The following is a 21883-nucleotide window of genomic DNA, read 5'->3' as shown; positions in this document are numbered from 1 at the left end:
CCCCTAAGAGTCTAAATGGGCTGGAGGAGCAGAGGGATCCAGGGACACAGATACACAAATCACTAAAAGTAGCAACACAGGTTAATAAGGCCATTAAAAAAAAGCACTGGGGTACATTCCTAAAGGAGCCTTCTGTTCCTTGCCTAGGAGCTCTGAACCATGGCAGAGAGCGGCTGGGACACGTTTCTCACACGCCTCGAGATTAACCCTCATGGGGAATTTGCTGTCAGTGAAGAGAGAGAAGAAAGACCAAAGTGCCGTTTGCCCCTCTCAGTGTGGCCCTGAAGGACTGTGTCCAGGCTGGAGTTTTGTTCCCGCCGTACGATCCTCCCCCAGATTGTCCTTTCTGAGCTCCAGCCAGGTGATGCTAAACACTCAGGTGGGAAAGACAAAAATCTACAACAATGTGTTTAAAACAAAGTTGATTTATTGGACATATATCCAGAATATTAAACTCCAGCCCAGTTACAGGGGTTATTAACATCAGCAGAAACAATCCCCACCTGTCAAAATGAACATGGTTCAGTCCTGGATGTGATTAACAGCAGCAACAGCAGAATCCAACCCCTGCAGTCACTTGTGACCTCGCTGGTGTGTCAGCAGGTTGGATAAACGAGTGAATCCCTTCCCACACACGGAGCAGGTGAACGGCCTCTCCCCAATGTGAGTGCGCTGGTGTGTCAGCAGGGTGGATGACACAATGAATCCCTTCCCACACACGGAGCAGGTGAACGGTCTCTCCCTAGTGTGAGTGCGCTGGTGTCTCAGCAGGGTGGATGACTGAGCGAATCCCTTCCCACACACAGAGCAGGTGAACGGCTTCTCCCCAGTGTGAACACGTTGATGGCATATCAGTTGCCCGGAACTTTTAAAGCACTTCCCACAGTCCGAGCATTTAAAAGGTCTCTCCCCAGTGTGAACGCGCTGGTGTATCAGCAGGTGGGATGACAGAGTGAATCCCTTCCCACACTCAGAGCAGGTGAACTGCCTCTCCCCAGTGTGAACTCGCTTGTGTGTCAGCAGGGTGGATGACTGAGTGAATCCCTTCCCACACACGGAGCAGGTGAATGGCCTCTCCCCAGTGTGAACTCGCTGGTGATTCAGCAGGTTGGATGACTGAGTGAATCTCTTCCCACACTCAGAGCAGGTGAATGGCCTCTCCCCAGTGTGAGTGCGCTGGTGTACAGTGAGCCCAGATAATCCCCTGAACCCAGTCCCGCAGTGAGAGCACCTGAACGGTCTCTCGTCAGTATGAACACATTGATGGCGTATCAGTTCCCCGGAACTTTTAAAGCCCTTCCCACAGTCCGAGCATTTAAAAGGACGCTCCCCAGTGTGAACTCGCTGGTGTATCAGCAGGTGGGATGACTGAGTGAATCCCTTCCCACACACGGAGCAGGTGAACGGCCTCTCCCCACTGTGAGTGTGCTGGTGTACAGTGAGGTGAGATGACTGCCTAAACCCAGTCCCGCAGTGCGAGCACCTGAACGGTCTCTCATCAGTGTGAACACGTTGATGGCGTATCAGTTCCCCGGAACTTTTAAAGCACTTCCCACAGTCCGAGCATTTAAAAGGACTCGCCCCAGTGTGAACTCGCTGGTGTCTCAGCAGGATGGATGACTTAGTGAATCCCTTCCCACACTCAGAGCAGGTGAACGGCCTCTCCCTGGTGTGAACGGTGCTTTTTGCTTCCATATTCAAAGGCCGATGATATTCAGTTCCTGATGAATCGAGTGACTGTCAGATCTTGACGTGATGTGTGGTTTGAGTTTCCCGTCTGCAAATCCTCCCCTTCTAATACCCTGTAAAATGAATTTAAAACAGGGAGCGTGAGAGAGAACCCACTAAAGAGGCAGGTTGTGAAATTGAGCTCAATGAATCTGGTTATTTGTGGGGCCGGCACTAGAAAGAAGTGACCATGAAAGCTGCCGGATTGTCATAAAATCCGACTGGTTCACTAATGTCCCTCAGTGAAGGGAATCTGCCACCTGGTCTGGGCCTCTATGGGAGGGAGAGAGGGAGGGAGAGAGAGAGAGGTGGGAGGGGGCGAAGGAGATGGACTTTATACATCTGCAACTCGACCAGAACTTTGACAGAACCTCCAAAACCCGCAACCTCCAGCACCTAGAAGGACAAAGGCAGAAGGTGCATGGGAGCACCATCACCTCCAAGTTCTCCCAGTCACACACCATCCTGACTTGGACATATATCGCTGTTGCTATATCATCACTGGGTGAAAATCCTGGAACTCCTCACACAACAGCATTGTGGGAGTACCTTCACCACACGGACTGCAGCGGTTCAAGAAGGCGGCCCACCATCACCTTCTCAACAGGAAAATGGGGATTGGCAACATATTCTGGTCTTGCGAGCAACGCCCACATCCCAAGAATGAATTAAAACAAATCTGCAGATGTAAACTGGATTAAAAGCCTCTACAGAAATACTTATTCCTAAAACAATACTCTTATACATTGTAGGGACAGTGTCTGTGTAACAACCTAATCTCCCCCAGAATCCCCCTCCTTTGACAGTCTCACATTGGAAATTGTTGGGTCCTCCTGGGCTCAGAAGTACTGGGGGTTAAACCCAGCAGCTTCTCCTCCATCTCCACTCCAGCTCAAACTGAAGCAACAAAAAGACCTACACAGGCGGCCAGGGACCGACTTCCGTCAGCCTGCAATAAAACTCTTCCCCACAGCTGCTGACTAATGGTGGCCGCAGCACCCACAATTCACCGTGCCCCAGAAACCACTCTATTCAACGCGCTGATTTACCCGCTGAGAGTGCGCATGCTCCCCGGGGCCGCGGGCCATTCTGGGAGCTTGGCTCCTGTCCTTTGCCCCGAGTCTGACATGGTGGAACCGGCTGAAGAAACCGGGAAGCGGCGGCTCGGATGGGGGAGGCACTGCACCCTGGATTTCATGGTGCCAGGGCCCTGGTCGCACGTCCGCTGGGCCTGACCGCTCTGATTCTGATTGAGGTTCTTGATGAGGTAACAGAGAGGGTTAATGAGGGCAATGCGGTTGACGTGGTGTACATGGATTTCCAAAAGGCGTTCGACAAGTGCCACATAATAGGCTTGCCAGCAAAGTTGAAGCCCATGGAATAAAAGGGACAGTGGCAGCATGGATACGGAATTGGCAAAGTGACAGGAAACAGAGAGCAGTGGTGAACGGTTGTTTTTCAGACTGGAGGAAGGTATCCAGTGGTGTTCCCCAGGGGTCGGTACTAGGACCACTGCTTTTCTTGAGATATATATATATATTATATCTATCTACTATCTATCTATCTTCTATCTTCTTCTTCTATAATATATAAAAGGATACATCTGTCTGTCTGTCTGTCTATCTGTCTGTCTGTCCGGCTATACACTCTAAAGTTATAGAGCGTACCTACACGTGCGTTACATCAAAAGAAAGCTTGCGATTCCGGAACGGTCGTAAGCGTATTTACGTTTCGGCTGGACAAAAATTGCGCCCGCGGTATCCAAAAAACGTTTAAAATTCCGCTCATTATCTGCTCATTAGCATTGCGTTACATCGAGGTCGACCAATCGTACGGTCCAGTGACCCGACGGTCGACCAATCGGTGTGTGTCTGGGCGGGCCTTATCGTTCTGAACCGAGGTGAGTCGACGCTATCTTGATTCCAAACTTTTCATTTCTTTTTCCTGCTTTCTGCGTGTTTCTTTTCAAATCTACATTTCCACCAAAAAAAGTCGCTTTTAAAACACAAAATGTTTAAAAAAGTTAATTCATTTGTAAATCTTTTTTCTAACCTCTATAATTTTCCTACCTTTCACCGTTTTTCCAGGCAGGCCTCGAAGCCTGGGCTCCCGATTCCGAACCAGCGGCCAGCCATCTTGGTAAAGGCTGGCTGGGCTCACTGCAAGCTCCTCGCGCTGCACGGCGCACGCCAGCCGCAATCGGCCGTCTCAAGCCGCTCAGGCCCGGAGATCGGGAGGCGGAGAGTTGCCAAGGCAACCAGGCCCGGCCAGCCGCAATCGGCCGTCTCAGGCCCGGCCTCGGAAGGGCGGGGCTCGGGCTCACCGGGGCGCTGCGCTCGGCATGTCAGTGCGTGGGGCGGCACGGAGCTCAGCGGAGCCATCGCCGGCAGAGGGGAGGGGGTCTGCTGGCTCCCCCCTCCCTTTCTCCCCCCCTCCCTTCCTCCCCCCCCTTGGTGACCGGGAGGGGTCGCTGTGCCGGACTCAGTCCAAACCGTCGCTCCCTGTGCGCATGCGCGGACTATCGTCTGTCAATCAACCATCAGCCAGAAGAGGTCGCTGGTGAGACCAGTGAAGAAAGAAACACTTGCATTTCTACAGCATCTTTCACCATCACCAGACATCCCAAAGTGTTTTACAGCTAATGAAGTACTTTTGAAGTGTAGTCACTGTTGTAATGTAGGAAATGCGGCACACAGCAAGCTCCCACAAACAGCAATGTGATAATGACCAGATAATCTATCTTTTTATTAAATCTGTTTCTCTCTCTACGGATGTTGCCTGGCCTGCTGAGTGTTTCCAGCATTTCCTGTTGTTATTTCAGATTTCCAGCATCCGCAGTATTTTGCTATTATCCTTTTGTTACATTGATTGAGGGATAAACATTGGCTAGGACACCGGGGATATTTCCCCTGCTCTTTCCCAACAAACCGTCTATATTCTCCTGTAGCCTGAGGCTTCCCTCCTCGCTATTTACCACTCCACCCATTTTCGTGTCATCTGCGAACTTACTGATCATACCTCCGACATTCATATCTGAATCATTAATGTACACTACAAACAGCAAAGGACCCAGACCCTGTGGTACACCACTGGACACAGGCTTCCAGTCACAAAAACAACCTTCGACCATCACCCTCTGCCTCCTGCCACTAAGCCAATTTTGGATCCAATGTGCCAAATTGCCCTGGATCCCATGGGCTCTTACCTTCTTGACCAGTCTCCCATGTGGGACTTTGTCAAAAGCCTTACTGAAGTCCATGTAGACTACATCAACTGGACTGCCCTCATCCACACACCTGGTCACCCCCATCGAAAAATTCAATCAAATTGGTTAGACATGATCTCCTCCCTGACAAAGCCATGCTGACTATCCTTGATTAATCCTTGCCTCTCCAAGTGGAGACTAATCCTGTCCCTCAGAATTTTATCCAATAATTTCCCTACCATTGATGTTCGGCTCACTGGCCTGTAATTCCCTGATTTATCCCTACTACTACCTTTCTTGAATAATGGTACTACGTTAGCTGTTCTCCAGTCCTCTGGCACCTCCCATGTGGCCAGAGAGGTTCTGAAAATTTGTGTCAGAGCCGCTGCAATCTCCTCCCTTGCCTCACACAGCAGGCTGGGATACATCTCGTCTGGGCCTGGGGGTTTATCCACTTTTAAGCCCGCTAAAACCACCAGTACCTCCTCCCTCTCAATACTAATTTGTTCAAGTATATCAGAATCCCCCTGCCTGATTTCTATGCCTGCATTGTCCTTATCCATAGTGAACACAGATGCAAAATATTTATTTAAAACCTCACCTACATCTTCTGGCTCTGCACACAGATTGCCACTTTGGTCCCTAATGGGCTCTACTCTTTCCCTGGTTATCCTCTTGCCCTTAATATACTAACAAAACACCTTGGGATTTTCCTTTATTTTGCCCGCCAGTGTTTTTTCATGACCCTCTTCGCTCTCCTAATTTCTTTTTTTAAGTACCCCCCTGCACTTTCTGTACTCCTCTAGGGCTTCCACTGCTTTTAGTCCTTTGTATCTGCCAAAAGCCACCCTTTTTTTCCTAATCCATTCTTGTATGTCCATCTCCAGCACCGGTGTGTATCTGAGTCAATGGGCCTCTCTCTGACCTTTCTCCCCAGTCCATCTCCAGGACCAGTGTGCGCCTGAGTCAATGGGACTCTCTCTGACCTTACTCCACAGTCCATCTCCAGGACCAGTGTGTATCTGAGTCAATGGGACTCTCTCTGACGTTTCTCCCCAGTCCATATCAGTCTTTACAGTAGAAGACACTAAGAATATCCCAACACTGGACAAACAGGGGACTAAAGGGGGGGGAGGAGCTAAACACGATCAAAATCACGAAGGAAGTGGTGCTCGGTACAATAATGGGACTCAAGGCGGATAAATCACCTGGACCTGATGGCTTACATCCTAGGGTTTGGAGGGAAGTGGCGGTAGGGATTGTGGATGCATTGGTAATAATTTTCCAAAACTCCCTGGACTCGGCAAAGGTCCCGGCAGACTGGAAAACTGCTAATGTAACAGCCTTATTTAAAAAGGGCAGTAGACAGAAGGCTGGAAACTATAGACCGGTTAGCCTAACATCTGTGGTAGGTAAAATTTTGGAGTCCATTATTAAGGAGACAGTAAGAGGACATTTGGATAATCATAATTTAATAGGACAAAGTCAGCATGGTTTTATGAAGGGGAAGTCATGTTTGACAAATTTGCTGGAGTTCTTTGAGGAAGTAACATACAGGGAGGATAAAGAGGAACCAGTGGACGTAGTGTATTTAGACTTCCAAAAGGCATTTGACAAGGTGCCACGCAAAAGATTATTGCTTAAGATAAAAAATCACAGGATTGGGGGTAATATTCTGGCATGGATAGAGGATTGGCTATCTAACAGAAGGCAGAGAGTTGGGATAAATGGTTCATTCTCAGACTGGCAATCAGTAACTAGTGGTGTTCCGCAGGGGTCAGTGCTGGGTCCCCAACTCTTTACAATCTATATTAACGATTTGGAGGAGGGGACCGAGTGTAACATATCAAAGTTTGCAGATGATACTAAGATGGGAGGGAAAGTAGTGAGTGAGGAGGACATAAAAAACCTGCAAGGGGACATAGACAGGCTAAGTAAGTGGGCAGAGATTTGGCAGATGGAATACAATACTGGAAAGTGCGAGGTTATGCACTTTGGCAGGAAAAATCGTAGAGCAAGTTATTATCTTAATGGCAAGAAACTGGAAAGTACTGAAGTACAAAGGGATCTGGGGGTCCTGGTGCACGAAACTCAAAAGGTTAGTATGCAGGCGCAGCAAGTGATTAAGAAGGCCAATGGAATGTTGGCTTTCATTGCTAAGGGGATAGAATATAAAAATAGGGAGGTATTGCTTCAGTTGTACAATGTATTGGTGAGACCGCACCTGGAATACTGCGTACAGTTTTGGTGTCCATACTTAAGAAAGGACATGCTTGCTCTCGAGTCAGTACAAAGAAGGTTCACTCGGTTAATCCCGGGGATGAGGGGATGGACATATGAGGAGAGGTTGAGTAGATTGGGACTCTACTCATTGGAGGAGTTCAGAAGAATGAAAGGCGATCTTATTGAAACATATAAGATTGTGAAGGGGTCGGATCGGGTGGATGCGGGGAAGATGTTACCGATGATGGGTTAAACTAGAACTAGGGGGCATAGTCTCAGAATAAGGGGCTGCTCTTTCAAAACTGAGATGAGGAGGAACTACTTCACTCAGAGGGTGGTAGGTCCATGGAATATGCTGCCCCAAAAAGCTGTAGAAGCTACATCATTACATAAATTTAAAACAGAAATAGACAGTTTCCGAGAAAGGGAATTAAGGGTTACGGGCAGGAATTTGGACATGAGTCTAGGTTCGGATCGGTCATGGCCCTGTGGGTAGCGGAGCGGGCCCAGGGGCCGTGTAGCCTGATCCTGCTCCTATTTCGTGTGTCTAATTCTGTTAGATTCAGGAGATGGTTCTGTGATAGTGGATTGGCGGTTAGGATCAGATCAGCCATGATCTGATCTTATTGAATGGCGGAGCAGGCTCGAGGGGCCGATTGGCCTACTCCTGCTCCTATTTCTTATGTTCTTATAACCAGTGTGTATCTGAGTCAATGGGGCTCTCTCTGACCTTTCTCCCCAGTCCATCTCCAGGACCAGTGTGTATCTGAGTCAATGGGACTCTCACTGACCTTTCTCCCCAGTCCATCTCCAGGACCAGTGTGTATCTGAGTCAATGGGACTCTCTCTGACCTTTCTCCCCAGCCCATCTCCAGGACCAGTGTGTATCTGAGTCAATGGGCCTCTCTCTGACCTTTCTCCCCAGTCCATCTCCAGGACCAGTGTGTATCTGAGTCAATGGGACTCTCTCTGACCTTTCTCCCCAGTCCATCTCCAGGTCCAGTGTGTTTCTGAGTCAATGGGACTCTCTCTGACCTTTCTCCCTCGCGCGCCCACTTCGACCCAATGTTCCCAGAGATTGCCTGAGAGAGGCCGGCGCTGCTGTAAAGGCCGGAGATTCTCTGATCCACACTCACCGCACCATCCGCCGCTCCTCAGTCCCGCCGCCATTTTATCTCCTTCCTCAAACCGGAGCCTCATCCGGGGACTGCGAGCAGCACCGAGCATGCGCACTGCGGCCACGCAGCGCGCGCCGAAAGTCCCTCACGGAGTCCGTCTCTTCTATTGGCTGCAACTCGTAGATTGACAGCTACGCTCACCAGTCGCAGCCCGCAACGCCTCGGGCCCCGCCCACTTTGTTAAAAGGCCGCCGCCAGCTCCGGGGTCACGTGGCTCCTGATCGGCCGTTCAACCGCCTCAGCGCGCGGGTGAGGTCATAGCCCCGCCCACCCGCGAGCCCTTGTTGCCCAAGGTGCCGGCCGACTGCTGTCCCTTCTCCCCGGGCGGGCGGCGGCTGTCCTTCCCCCGGGGGGTCGGACTCCTCTCTAACTCTGTTCTCCAACTGCTCCTCCCCGCTCCGGGCTGCGGCTTTTGTAGCAGCCGCCGGCCCCGCCCCGCCCAGCCCAGCCGCGTCTTCTGATTGGCTGAAAACCCGGCAAATCTCCGCCTCTGATTGGCGCATTTTTCAATCCGCTCCAACCTCGGACACCAACGAAAAAGGCGGCTTATAGAATAAGAGCTCGTCTGTGAATCAGACTCGTTATTGTTAAAGTGATGGCCCTCTGTGGGACTGAATATTAACCAGTTATTAAAATCATTGCATCTGTGGGACTGAATAATAATCGTTATTGTTAAAATCATTGCATCTGTCGGATTGAATAATAATCATTATTGTTTAAATTATTGCATCTGTGGGATTGAATAATAATCGTTAAAATTATGGTATCTGGGATTGAATAATAATTAAAACCATGGCATTTGTGAGACTAAATAATAATCATTACTGCTAAAGATTGTCATCTGTGGGACTGAATAATCATTTTAATTAAAATTTTAGCGTCTGTGGGACTGGATAATCATTAAAATGGCATCTGTGAGACTGAATAATTCATGATTAAATTGTGAATTATGGCAAATTGATCCTTTAAAATTACTGGTTCCTGAATTGACAGATTTAATTACATTTTAGCTTTTCAGCGACCCGCTTGTAAATGAGATGCCGGTGTCGGGTCGGGGTGGCCCTGCTTCAGCACCTTGTAGATGTAGATGCTGTAACTCTGCTTCCTGGTCTTCCTGCGCTTCTTGTCGCCTTTGGCTCGCTTCTTGGTGGCCGCTTTCTTCGGCCCCTTTTTCGGGGCGATGCCCCTGGACGCCGCTTCAGTCCTGGTGAATGGACGCGAGAGTTTGTGATGGAGAAAGTCTCCCGGACGCGCTATTTAATAGATAGTCGTATGCAAATGAGGAATCAGAAAGTGAAGGATTCCTATTGGTGAACCAGCGCATAAGTATCTATTGTGAGTTAGGAACAAGGGGTGCCACCTGGCCAATCAGAAACGCTCATGGTGTTGCAGCTGGTTTCAGGCACGTGGGGTAGAGTCTCCACATGGCTGCAGCTTGAAAAATATATTACAACAGGAAAATACTGCGGAATCTGAAATAGCAACAGAAAATGCTGGAAATACTTGATGAAGTGTCCCAGACCTGAAACGTTAACTCTGTTTCTCTCTCCACGGATGCTGCCTGGCCAGCTGAGTATTTCCAGCATTTTCGGTTGAAAAATGTATTTTTGGTACCATAAGTTGCCCTGTTAAATTGCAGACTGCTTGCACGACATTGATCCAGCTGAATGTTGGGAAGACCGGTCCCCGCCACTAACTGCGTCCCCACGTCACCGACTCCCTCCCTCTCCATGGGCAGCTGGCTGAGCCAGACTGTTCGCAACCGTGGTGTCATATTTGAACCCCCCACCCCCCTCAGATGAGCTTCCGACCACATATCCACGCCAGCACTAAGACCGCCTATTTCCGCCGCCGGTACATCACCCGACCCCGCCTCTGCCTCAGCTCATCTGCTGCTGAAACCCTCATCCATGCCTTTGTTACCTCTAGACTTGACTATTCCAACGCACTCCTGGCTGGCCTCCCACATTCCACCCTACGTAAACTTGAGATCATCCAAAACTCTGCTGCCCATGTCCGCACGTGCACCAAGTCCCGTTCAACCATTACCCCTTGTGCTCGCTGACCTACAGAGGCTCCCGATTAAGCAACGCCTCGATTTAAAAAATCTCATCCTTGTTTTCAAATTCCTCCATGGACTCGCACCCCCCTCCACCCCCACACTCACACAAAGCTAGGTGGGCATGTGTGCTGTGAGGAGGATGCCGAGAAACTCCAGTATGATTTGGACAGGTTGGGCGATTGGGCAGATGCATGGTAGATGCAGTATAATGTGGATAAATGCGAGGTTGTCCACATTGGTGGCAAAAACAGGGAGGCAGATTATTATCTGAATGGCAATAGATTGGGAGAAGGGGAAGTGCAACGAGACCTGGGTGTTCTTGTGCACCAGTCGTTGAAGGTAAGCATGCAGGTGCAGCAGACAGTTAAGAAGGGAAAAGGTATGCTGGCCTTCATAGCAAGAGGGTTCGAGTGCAGGAGCAATGATGTCATGCTGCAGTTGTACAGGGCCTTGGTGAAACCACACCTTGAATATTGTGTGCAGTTTTGGTCGCCTTATCTGAGGAAGGATGTTCTTGCCATGGAGGGAGTGCAGCAAAGATTCAGCAGACTGATACCTGGGATGGCAGGAATGATGTATGAGGAGAGATTGGGTCAATTGGGCTTATACTCACTGGAGTTTAGAAGAATGAGAGGGGATCTCATTGAAACTTATAAAATTCTAACAGGACTAGACAGACTAGATGCAGGAAGGCTGTTCCCGATGGCGGGGAGTCCAGAACCAGCGGTCACCATCTACGGATAAGGGGAAAGCCATTTAGGACTGAGATGAGGAGGAATTTCTTCACCCAGAGAGTGGTGAACCTGTGGAATTCTCTACCACAGAAGGCAGTGGAGGCCAATTCATTCAATATATTCCAGAGAGAGTTAGATATATTTCTTAAGGCTAAAGGGATCAAGGGATATGGGGAGAAGGCAGGGACAGGGTACTGAGCTTGAATGATCAGCCATGATCTCATTGAATGGCGGAGCATGCTCGAGGGGCCGAATGGCCTACTCCTGCTCCTATCTTCTATGTTTCTATGTTTTTTCTATGTTTCTACCGTTATTTAATGGAATTAAATCCTCTCTACCTCTCTCTCTCCACCTTTAAAACGCTCCTTAAAACCTACGTCTTTCTGTCCTAATATCTCCCGATGTGGCTCGGTGTCAATGTTTGTCTGATTACTCTCCTGTTAAACGTCTTAGGACATTTCACTGCATTAAAGGCACTATATGAATGCAAGTTGTTGTTGGAATACCTAGACTAGGCAGATGGATCATGGAGACCTGGGATTATCATTAGCAGCATGACTCGATATTTCATCCATAAACCACGCCTGAAATCAAATATAAAGAGGCACATTCTTTGACAAAGATACACATAAAACATACCATAGTCACGCTGAAGCAAAGATTCTGCTGCTTGAACAGGTCTGGGAGGGTGGAGTGTGGGGGCTGTCCTATTGCACAGCGCTAGAAAGGTATCCATTATAGTGGTATGCTGCACAGTGCATAATTATGCTCTCAGAAGACACGTCACCATGCAGTAGTTGGGACAGGAAGGACGGTCAGGATCGACAGAGGCTGAGCTCATGGCTGGCTGCTCCACCAGACTGGCAGCAAGGAAGACAAGCCCAGCAACTTCTAATGGACAACCATTTCAATTAGACATTCAAAGGTCACTTCAGCACCAGCATTGCTGAACTCATGTTCCCAACGAAACTGATGCACCAAACCCATCCACACCATTATGCTCTACCCAACCCCGGCCATCAAACATATCAATCCCATTCATTTCCTTCTACAGAAATGGGCCCCAGTAAAAGTGAAAACGTGATTCCAATAAACAGTGCAGGATTCATTATGAATTAATGCCTCTTTATCCCACTGCTTCTCTGTGTCCAGCGCGTCTCCAACTACCTAATGTAAGCGACCTGATGGACGTGACTGAATGTTTACTTGGATACAGATGACTCTTTACCTCCTTCTGCTGGGCCATAAGATTGCCCTGTTAATGCTGCATCTAACACTGCAGCGGCTGCCTGAGATTGCACTCTCTGGCTCAGTAGGATGGCAAGGGTACAGCAGGACCCCGAGCAACAACTCCCTTCTCCAATATATCCAAGTTTGCTGATGATACAAAGCTGGGTGGGAATGTAAGTTGTGAGGAGGATGCAAAGAGGTGTCAAGGGGATATAGACAGGCTAAGTGAGTGGGCAAGAACATGGCAACTGGAATATAATGCGGAGAAATGTAAAGTTATCCACTTTGGTAGGAAAAATAGAAAAGCAGAGTATTTTTTAATTGGTGAGAGATTGGGAAATGCTGGTGTTCAGAGGGACCTGGGTGTCCTTGTACACGAATCACTCCAAGTTAACATGCAGGTACAATTAGAAAAGCAAATGGTATGTTGGCCTTTATTACAAGAGGATTTGAGTATAAGAGTAAAGAAGTCTTACTGCAATTATGTAGGGCCTTGGTGAGACACACCTGGAGTATTGTATACAGTTTTGGTCTCCTTACCTAAGGAAGGATATACTTGCCATAAAGGGAGAGCAACAAAGGTTCACAGGCTGGTTCCTGGGATGGGGAGATTGTCCTTTGAGGAGAGATTGAGTGGACTAGGCCTATATTCTCTAGAGTTTATTAGATTGAGAGGTGATCTCATTGAAACATACACAAGTCTGACAGGGCTTGACAGGGTAGATGCAGGGAGGATGTTTCCCCTGGCTGGGGAGTCTAGAACCAGGGGTCAGTCTCAAAATAAGGGGTCGGCCATTTAGGACGGAGATGAGAAATTTCTTCACTAGAGGGTTGTGAAACTTTGGAATTCTGTACCCCAGAGGGCTAAGGAGGCTCAGTCGTTGAGTATATTCAAGACAGAGAAATAGATTTTTTAATATTAAGAGCATCAGGGGATAGTTCAGGAAAGTGGAGATGAGGTGGCGGAGCAGGCTCGAAGGGCCAAATGGCCGACTCCTGTTCCTGTTTCTTATGTTCTTATCTGTGCCTACTCCTGCCGCGCCCCTCATTGTCAAATCTCGCAGTGAGGTTTACCAGAATTTTTACATTTCACAGCCCTCTTGTCGATTGAATGGGTGGCTATTAAAAGAGCCTTTTTTCTTTGGTTCAGATCCATAATTTAAATTTAATCTTTTCAACCGCCGAATCCATAGAGTGTCCGCCCCTGGTGTTTCAGCGCGTACACCACGTCCAGGGCAGTGACCGTCCTGTGCTTCGCGTGTTCCGTGTAGGTGACCGAGTCTCTGATGATGTTCTCCAGGGAGACCTTCAGCACACCCCGGGTCTCTTCGTAGATGAGACCGGAGATGCGCTTGACGCCACCTCGCCGAGCCAGGCGGCGGATGGCGGGCTTGGTGATGCCCTGGATGTTGTCACGAAGGACTTTGCTGTGCCGCTTGACTCCGCCTTTCCCCAGCCCCTTACCCCCTTTCCCTCTGCTGGTCATAACTGAAACTTAAGCTATTGCAAAACAAACAACCCCAGTAATTGAATTGGGAATAAGAGTTTTTGGCGCCGCACACTCCTTTCATACAATGCTGGCGGACCTGGTTGGAAACCCATAAATGGGCGGAGCCAGGATGAAAATGAGGACTCCCGGTTCCTTCTCAAGTAGCCAATATTGAACTGCACCCGTGGGGGAGATAAGCAAAATACTGCGAATGCTGTCAAACCTGAAATAAAAACAGAAACTGCACGGAATATACGCAGCAGGTTGGGCAGCACCTGTGGAGAGAGAGAGAGAGAAATAGAATCGATCTTCCTTGTGCCAGACCTTGTTTTGGACACAGTTTTGTCTCCTTCAGCTGTGCTTTATTAAAGTCCTTCCCAGTTTTTATCTCCCATTACATGTTTCGGTCCTTCCAGCAGACGACTTTTCCATTGTACCACTGCTTCCCTCCACCCCCCCCAACCCCTTCCGCCTTTGTGGGGTGTTTCCAGTTCACCCGGGTTTTCACAAGTTAACAGGGGTGGAGGGTGGGGGTGGGGAGATGCCTTCAGTTAGATGCAACCTGGATGAAGGCAGCCGAGACACCTCTTTCACAGAGTGCTGTAATCGCTGATAAGCACAAAGGTTTAATATAATAATGACTGGGAGATGGCTACTCTCCGAGTCCTCCTGACCCTCAGACTTGAGCACCTACCAGCAATCAGTGAAATCCCAATTGTGATCTGAGGTGAAACCTTTGCTTTAGAAAGTAGCTCCAGGGGTTTCAGAATGCAAGGGCCACTGTATGTGCATTGTCCATCAGCAGCTTTACCAGCACAAAAATTAATCAGAAGAGCTAATGACAGAATAAACAGCCACTTGCCAATATACAGACAAGACTACTAGGAATCATTCCTAATAGAAATGTTACTCCATCTCCCCATATTTCCAATTGCATGTGATTACTATGGTTTACAATACTAATCAATCTTTGCTAGATAGGAAGGTCTATGGATGCAACATTAATATTTTCTGGTCTATTTCTCAGTAATTGTTTTCCATTGTTTCCCTAAACCTCTCTGTCTCTCGACCTCTCTTTCCTCCTTTAAGACACTCCTAAAACCTCCCTCTTTGACCAAGCTTTTGGTCATCCACCCTACTCTCTCCTTATGTGGCTCGCTGTCAAATTCTGCTCGATAATCGCTCCTGTGAAGCGCCTTGGGACGTTTTACTACATTGTTGTTGTTTTGTGCACCTCTTAAGTTAATATGCAGCATATTCCTTTCTTTCCTGTGAAATTGGAAGCGGTAGAGAACCAGGAGCCAAAGTAGGCCGACAAGAGCAGGGGTGATTTGTGAGCGGGACCTGGTGCGGGATAGGATACGGGCAGCAGAGTCTTGGATAAGCTGAAGTTTGCCGAGGATGAAGGAAGGGAGGCTGCCCAGGAGAGCCTTGGAATAGCCGTGCCTGGGGGGCGACAAAGGCATGGATGCGACTTTCAGCAGCAAATGGTCTGAGGCAGGGGCAGAGGCAGGTGATGCCACAGGGGTGGAAGTAGGCGATATTCGTGATGGAGAGTAAGGGGAGAAACCCAGGGGGTGTATTGATTTCTTTGTTAGTTCAATGACAAGACATTTCACAGAATCACAGAATCACAGAAACCCCACAGTGCAGATAGAGGCCATTTCGGCCCATCGAGCCTGCACTGACACATATCCCACCCGATTCCCGTAACCCCTACACCAACACATATCTCACCCTATCCCCGTAACCCCACATATTTAATCCCCCTAACACTAAGGGTTAATTTATCATAGCCAATCAACCTAACCGGCACATCTTTGGACTGTGGGAGGAAACCGGAGCACTTGGAGGAAACCCACGCAAACACGGGGAGAATGTGCAAACTCCACACAGACAGTCACCCGAGGCCGGAATCGAACCCGGGTCCCTGGCGCTGTGAGGCAACAGTGCTAACCACTATGCATTTATGAAAGAGAATGTCTTTTAATCTAAAGCTTGTTCAACTCTTTTAACAGCATTTACAGGAGACATCATGTTGAGATCCCTCTAGAACGAAACCAAAACTAAACTGCTTGTCTCTGTCACATGCCCTCTGCTGGTCAGGCATAAGTAATCAATACATGCAAACATGCTGGTAAGGCATCATAATCAAACAGGCAAACACCATCACTATTTGCCGATATCATTACATCTCCTTTTCTTAAAACAAAAGTATTTTACTTTTAACTAACAACATGTTTTCTTTGTATTTATCTGCATTTTAACTGTAACACTTAATGAACTTACATTATCATTATCATGATCAAGGTTTTTTAACCTTGCTTTGTGTGTTCACCTGAAATATGTAAATACACTAGAACTTGAAGAAAGAATAAGATAACATTACTTCCTTCTATAACAAGAGTCCTTAAATTTGCTCAATGAGTCTCTCAGGAGGCTTTGCGTGTCTTGAGGATTTTCTGATTGATTGTCCTTGAATCTGAGTTGTTGCCTCAGATGATTGGTTCTCAGCTGTGTGATCAGGTTGTTCAACAGTATCAGTCTTTCGACCTGCTGTGTGATCAGGTTGTTCAACAGTATCAGTCTTTTGACCTGCTGTGGCTGGTCCCATGAGAAGATCTCGACGATTTCTTCTCAGAACAGCACCCTCATCTGTCTGAATGGTGTATGATCTTGGTTGAACTTCACTCAGGACAGTTCCCTTCTGAGTCCATGTGTTTGTTTTGTCTTTGAACCTTACTTGGTCACCAGTGTGGAGTTCAGGTAGGTTTTGTGTTCCTCTGTCATAGTAGTACTTTTGCTTTTCTTTCTGTTGCTCTTGGAACTTCCTCACTTTCTCCCCCTCTTCTGTTTTCAGGAGGTTCTCCGGGATGGGTAGGTTTGACCTTAGCCAACATCCCATAAGGAGTTGGGCTGGTGACATACCACACTCGAGCGGCGTTGTGCGGTATACAAGCATGCTCTGGTAGAAGTCAGTTCCACTGTCTTTTGCCTTGTACATCAGTCTTTTCACTGTGTTTGCGGGCTCTCCTGGGTCAACAGCTCTGGACAACGTGTCTGCTGTATACATCAGCTTACCCGGTGTGTACGCAACATTCAGTTCATCATAGACTGTCTCTCCTTCGCTTTCCACAACGAGGACTCTCTTTACCAGGTTCAGTCTCTCACAGGCTTTTAAACCTATTATAGCTTGCACATCCTTTGGCACCACGATTAATGCTAGCGTGTGCTCTCTGTCCTTGTGTGTTACTTTGACAATGCATCTTCCTTTCACTGGTATATCAGTACCTGAGTATCCTGTCACTTTCACTTTTATTCCATGCATCTTTGGTCTGGGTCTAATTTTCTTAAAATCAGTCTCTGATATCACATTAACTTGTGCTCCAGTATCCAATTTAAATGGAATGTGTATGTCATTCACTTTTAGTGTCAACATCCAGTCTCTTTCTTCTTTTTTGTTTTCAGACACAACATCTACATAGAACTCCTCTATCTCGCTTTCATCTACTGTATGGACCTTGCTTTGTTGCGCTTGGTTCTTACAGCAGCGGGCATAATGGTTGTTTTTGTTGCAATTATTGCATGTTTTACCATATGCTGGACACTTTCTTGGTGTATGCTGTGTACCGCATCGACTACATGACTTTCGATTGTCCCTTTCATTTTCGTTCGCTGGCCACGCCTCTTTTTTCACATTGGCGCTCTTTTTGTTAAACGCTTTGTATCCGTTCTTTCTCACTGCATCCACGTTGCAGCTATTGTCACTGAACAGCTCCTTTGCCTGCAACTTCACAGTCTCTGTAGCCCTACACAGTGCTATGGCTTTTCCCAGGTCTAGATCTTGCTCTCTTAGCAGTCTTTCCCTTAGACCATTATTCGGAATACCACACACCAGTCTGTCATTTATCAGTGAGTCTGTCAGTCACCCAAACATACTGATCAATAGTCTCACCCGTTTTCTGTACACATGTGAAAAATCTGTGCCTCTCAAACGTCACATTACATTTAGGTATGCAGTAGGCCTCAAACTGTTCCATTATTTTATCTAGCTTCATTTTGTCTCCATCAGCAGCGAATGTGAAGTTATTATACACCTCCAGCGCTTCATCACCCACGACATGTAAGAACAGTGACGCTTTCATTTTATCACTTTTCTCGTCAGCTCTGATTGCTGATAAATACAACTCCAAACGTTGTTTGAATGTCCTCCAATTTTCAGCCAGATTGCCTGTCAACTGAAGAATCGCCGGTGGGAGTAAACCTTCCATTTTTCACTTCGTTAGCTATTCTCTAATGGTAAGTAACGATGTTCTCTTTTGGCTTGCTAATCTGTGGAGAGCTGATTTAACTTCAGATTTTCCCTCTTCATCTCTTTCAATCACTTCTGACACCATGTATTGATTTCTTTGTGGGTTCAATGACAAGACATTTATGAAAGAGAATGTCTTTTAATCTAAAGCTTGTTCAACTCTTTTAACAGCATTTACAGGAGACATCATGTTGAGATCCCTCTAGAACGAAACCAAAACTAAACTGCTTGTCTCTGAGACATGCCCTCTGCTGGTCAGGCATAAGTAATCAATACATGCAAAGATGCTGGTAAGGCATCATAATCAAACAGGCAAACACCATCACTATTTGCCGATATCATTACAGGGGGTAGATTTTCACCTTAGCACTCAGGCGTAAAACCGGTGTTGCGGATCGGTTGCCTGTTAAATAAACCACCCGATTTTCATTCCGTTGAATTTAATGTAGTGAAAATTGGATGACTTCTATAACAGGAAGCCTCGCCAGATTCAACCCCCAGACTGAGCCTTACGACATTTATGAACTAACAAAGCAGGTTCACTCCTAAGTTAGAAATTTCTTCCAAATCCATGGGAATCTTGAATTGTTTTTTTTATTGTTTTGAAAGCCTCTTGCATTAATATACATTTCTTTTCTTTTAAATTGGAGGTGTTAGGGAGCCAGGAGCCAAAGTAGGTCTGCAAGGGCAGGGGTGATTTGTGAGAGGGACCTGCTTTCAGCTGTGGCTCAGTGAGTAGCACCCTTGCCTCTTGAATCAGAAGGTTGTGGGGTTCAGAGTCCCCACTCCAGAAACATCAGCACAAAATCTAGGCTGACACTCCAGTGCAGTGCTGAGGGAGCGCTGCACTGTCGGAGGTGCAGTCTTTCAGATGAGACGTTAAACCGAGGCCCCGTCTGCTCTCTCAGGTGGATGTAAATAGATCCCAAGGGGGACGATTTCGAACAAGAGCAGGAGAGTTATCCCCGGTGTCCTGGTCAATATTTATCCCTCAATCAACATAACAAAAACAGATTACCTGGTCTTTATCACATTGCCCATTTGTGGGAGCTTGCTGTGCGCAAATTGGCTGCTGCATTTCCTACACTGCAACAGTAACTACACTTCAAAAGTATTTCATTGGCTGCAAAGAGCTTTGGGACATCCTGAGGTCATGAAAGGCGCTATACAAATGCAAGTCTTTCTTTACTTAATCACATGTTTTTTTTAACTTGTCACAAACAAGGCTTTTCGTTCGGCCTGTTATACCGAACGCGCAACCATTCCATCCAGGGAGATCAAGACTGCCGTGCATCTTCAGCCTGCGGAGAACTGGACAAACGGGCCAGGTTGCTTTCTTCAGTGCCCAGGTGTAGTGCTTGGCAGGGCAAAAGCTCCAATGGCAGAAATTGGAACAAAAAGCATATCCTTCCATTGTACTGGTTTGTGACCAAATTTTAACCTGGTCTTATGTAGTCATGAAAATCTATAATGAATCTAAAAATGCAAAATTGGAGAATTTCCCCAGTCTCCTTTGCGTTCTAAACATTGCTGATTTTAGCAAAGATGGCTATAAAACGGAGGATAGGAGTTAATGGACGTTTCATGGACTGGCAGAAAATGGGAAGTGGTGTCCTACAGGGACCACCGTTGTTCACCATATAGATATATATATATAAATGATTTAGACTCAGAAATTGGAGATCTAGAGTCGAAATTTGTTGATTGGCACATAGGAACAGGAGGAGGCCATTCAGCCCCTCGAGCCTGTTCCACCATTCAATGAGATCATGGCTGATCTGTATCTCAACCCCCTCTACCAACCTTGTTCCCGTGGCCCTAAATAACTTTGCCTAACAAAAATCGATCAATTTGATACCAAATTGGGGTGAGGTTGGGGGGGGGGGTAGAGCTAATAATGTGGGGAGCTACACCAAAACACAGGAAGATATAAACAGGCTTGCAGAATGGGCAGATAAATGGCAAATGAAATTCACTATAGCAAAGTGTGAGGTGGTTCATTTTGGTAAGTGGAATAAGGAGGCCACTTATTCCTGGGAATACAGATACAGTACATAAATTGCTAAACAAGTAACACACCTTGATAAGGTCATAAAGAGTACAAATAAATTACTGAGGTTCATTGCTGGAGAAATTGAATAAAATAGCAGAGATGCCAATTTATATAGAACCTTGGTTAGACCACCACTGGAGTAATGTGTACTGTTCTTGTATCCATATTACAAAAAGGATACTGAAGCATTGGAAAAACTGCAGGAAAGACTTACAAGAATGTTTCCAGAATCGAGAGCATGGGAACTATCAGCAGGCTGGGGTTCTTTTCTCCGGAGAAGTGATGACTACGAGGAGACCCGATCAAGGTCTTTCAAATTAGGAAGGGATTATATGGCGTGGATGTGGAGAAATTGTTTCCACTTGTGGGTCCAGAACAAGTGGGCTTAAACATAAGAGATCCACTAACAGATCAAATAAGGAATTCAGGAGGATTGTTTTGACACAGAGAGTGGTGAGAATGTGGAACTGGCTGCCACATGGAACGGTTGAAGCAGAGAGCACCAGTGCATTTAAGGTGAGGCTTGATGCATACATGAGGGAGAAGGGACTAAAGAAAGAAAGACTTGCATTTATATAGCACCTTTCATGACCACCAGACATCTCAAAGCGCTTTACAGCCAATGAAGTACTTTTGGAGTGTCGTCACTGTTGTAATGTGGCAGCCAATTTGCCTACAGCAAGCTCCCACAAACAGCAACGTGATAATGACCAGATAATCTGTTTTTGTTATGATGGCTGAGGGATAATTATTGGCCAGGACACCAGAGAGAACTTTCCCTGCTCTGTTCGAAATAGTGCCATGGGATCTTTTACATCGACCTAAGAGGGCAGATGGAACCTTGGTTTTAACATCTCATCAGAAAGACGGCACCTCCGACAGTGCCGCACTCCCTCAGCACTGCACTGCAGTGTCAGCCTAGTTTTATGTGCTCAAGTCTCTGGAGTGGGACTTGAACCCACAGCCTTCTAGACTCAGAGGCGAGTGTGCTGCCCACTGAGCCACAGCTGACACTGTAGTACAGTGCAGAATAGAGGGCTAGGGTGGAAAGGGGCAATTCGAGTGGTAGGAGGTTTGTGTGCAGTATAAACATCGGCATCGAGCAGTTGGGCCAAATGGTCTGTTTCTGTGCTGCAGATTCTATATTGACCATTGAACCAGATCTCGGTCTCCGCCTCTGGTCTTAGTATGGCCTCAGTTGTCCACCGATATAAAAGTCCTTTTGTATTAATAACAAAACAATTTGTTGCTGGAAAAAGAAACAAAGAAAGACTTGCATTACTACTGCTTTGGTCTGATGGGTAAAGCTTATGATGGGATGTCTAGTTTGGCCGTCCATCCGATGGCCTCCTGAGATGCCGAGCGGAGAAATGAGGTCCCTCCCACAACAGATCTTTAGTGGGCATGTGTGATGTGTTCCATGGTCTGGGACTCATGGCCACAGTCGCACATCGGGTCGTCCCTCATCTTCCACTTGTGGAGCGGCTGGCCGCAGCGTCCATGTCCTGTGCGGATTGGGTTGAGCGCTGTCCGCTGTCCGCGGTCTTTGAGCAAGGTCAAAGCCAGGGGCCTCTGCTGTTGAGTCAGCGATGAGGTGTCGGTTCTTTATGTTGCATGCATCCCACGAATCTGTCCATCTGGATAGTGGGTCGATACCAGCTGCATCAAA

The 21883-nt window shown here is 47.3% G+C and overlaps 2 protein-coding genes across 2 annotated transcripts; both read right to left on the bottom strand.

Annotated features, from left to right (window-relative positions):
• Positions 1 to 409: 409 nt before the first annotated feature.
• On the bottom strand, positions 410 to 8723 carry LOC147091890 (uncharacterized). Its single transcript, XM_085976912.1, has 2 exons — positions 8293 to 8723; positions 410 to 1802 (listed from the first exon to the last, which is right to left on the bottom strand). Exon 2 carries the CDS (start codon positions 1693 to 1695, stop codon positions 574 to 576), a length of 1122 nt encoding a protein of 373 aa, XP_085833038.1. The 5' UTR covers positions 1696 to 1802; positions 8293 to 8723; the 3' UTR covers positions 410 to 573.
• A 4811-nt stretch (positions 8724 to 13534) lies between these two features.
• On the bottom strand, positions 13535 to 13846 carry LOC147091889 (histone H4-like). Its single transcript, XM_085976914.1, has one exon. It carries the CDS (start codon positions 13844 to 13846, stop codon positions 13535 to 13537), a length of 312 nt encoding a protein of 103 aa, XP_085833040.1.
• Positions 13847 to 21883: the final 8037 nt, after the last annotated feature.

This window comes from Somniosus microcephalus, unplaced genomic scaffold, assembly GCF_052327205.1.
Source record: "Somniosus microcephalus isolate GS21.2 unplaced genomic scaffold, FLI_Smic_1.0 unresolved_chr3, whole genome shotgun sequence".
Lineage (NCBI taxonomy): Eukaryota > Metazoa > Chordata > Chondrichthyes > Squaliformes > Somniosidae > Somniosus > Somniosus microcephalus.
The sequence above is the reverse complement of the archived record's forward strand: the minus strand, read 5'-3'. Positions and strand labels throughout refer to the sequence as shown.

Coding starts and splice junctions, on each gene's coding strand:
- LOC147091889 (XM_085976914.1), bottom strand. CDS start 13,846: ATGACCAGCAGAGGGAAAGGGGGTAAGGGGCTGGGGAAAGGCGGAGTC.
- LOC147091890 (XM_085976912.1), bottom strand. CDS start 1,695: ATGGAAGCAAAAAGCACCGTTCACACCAGGGAGAGGCCGTTCACCTGC.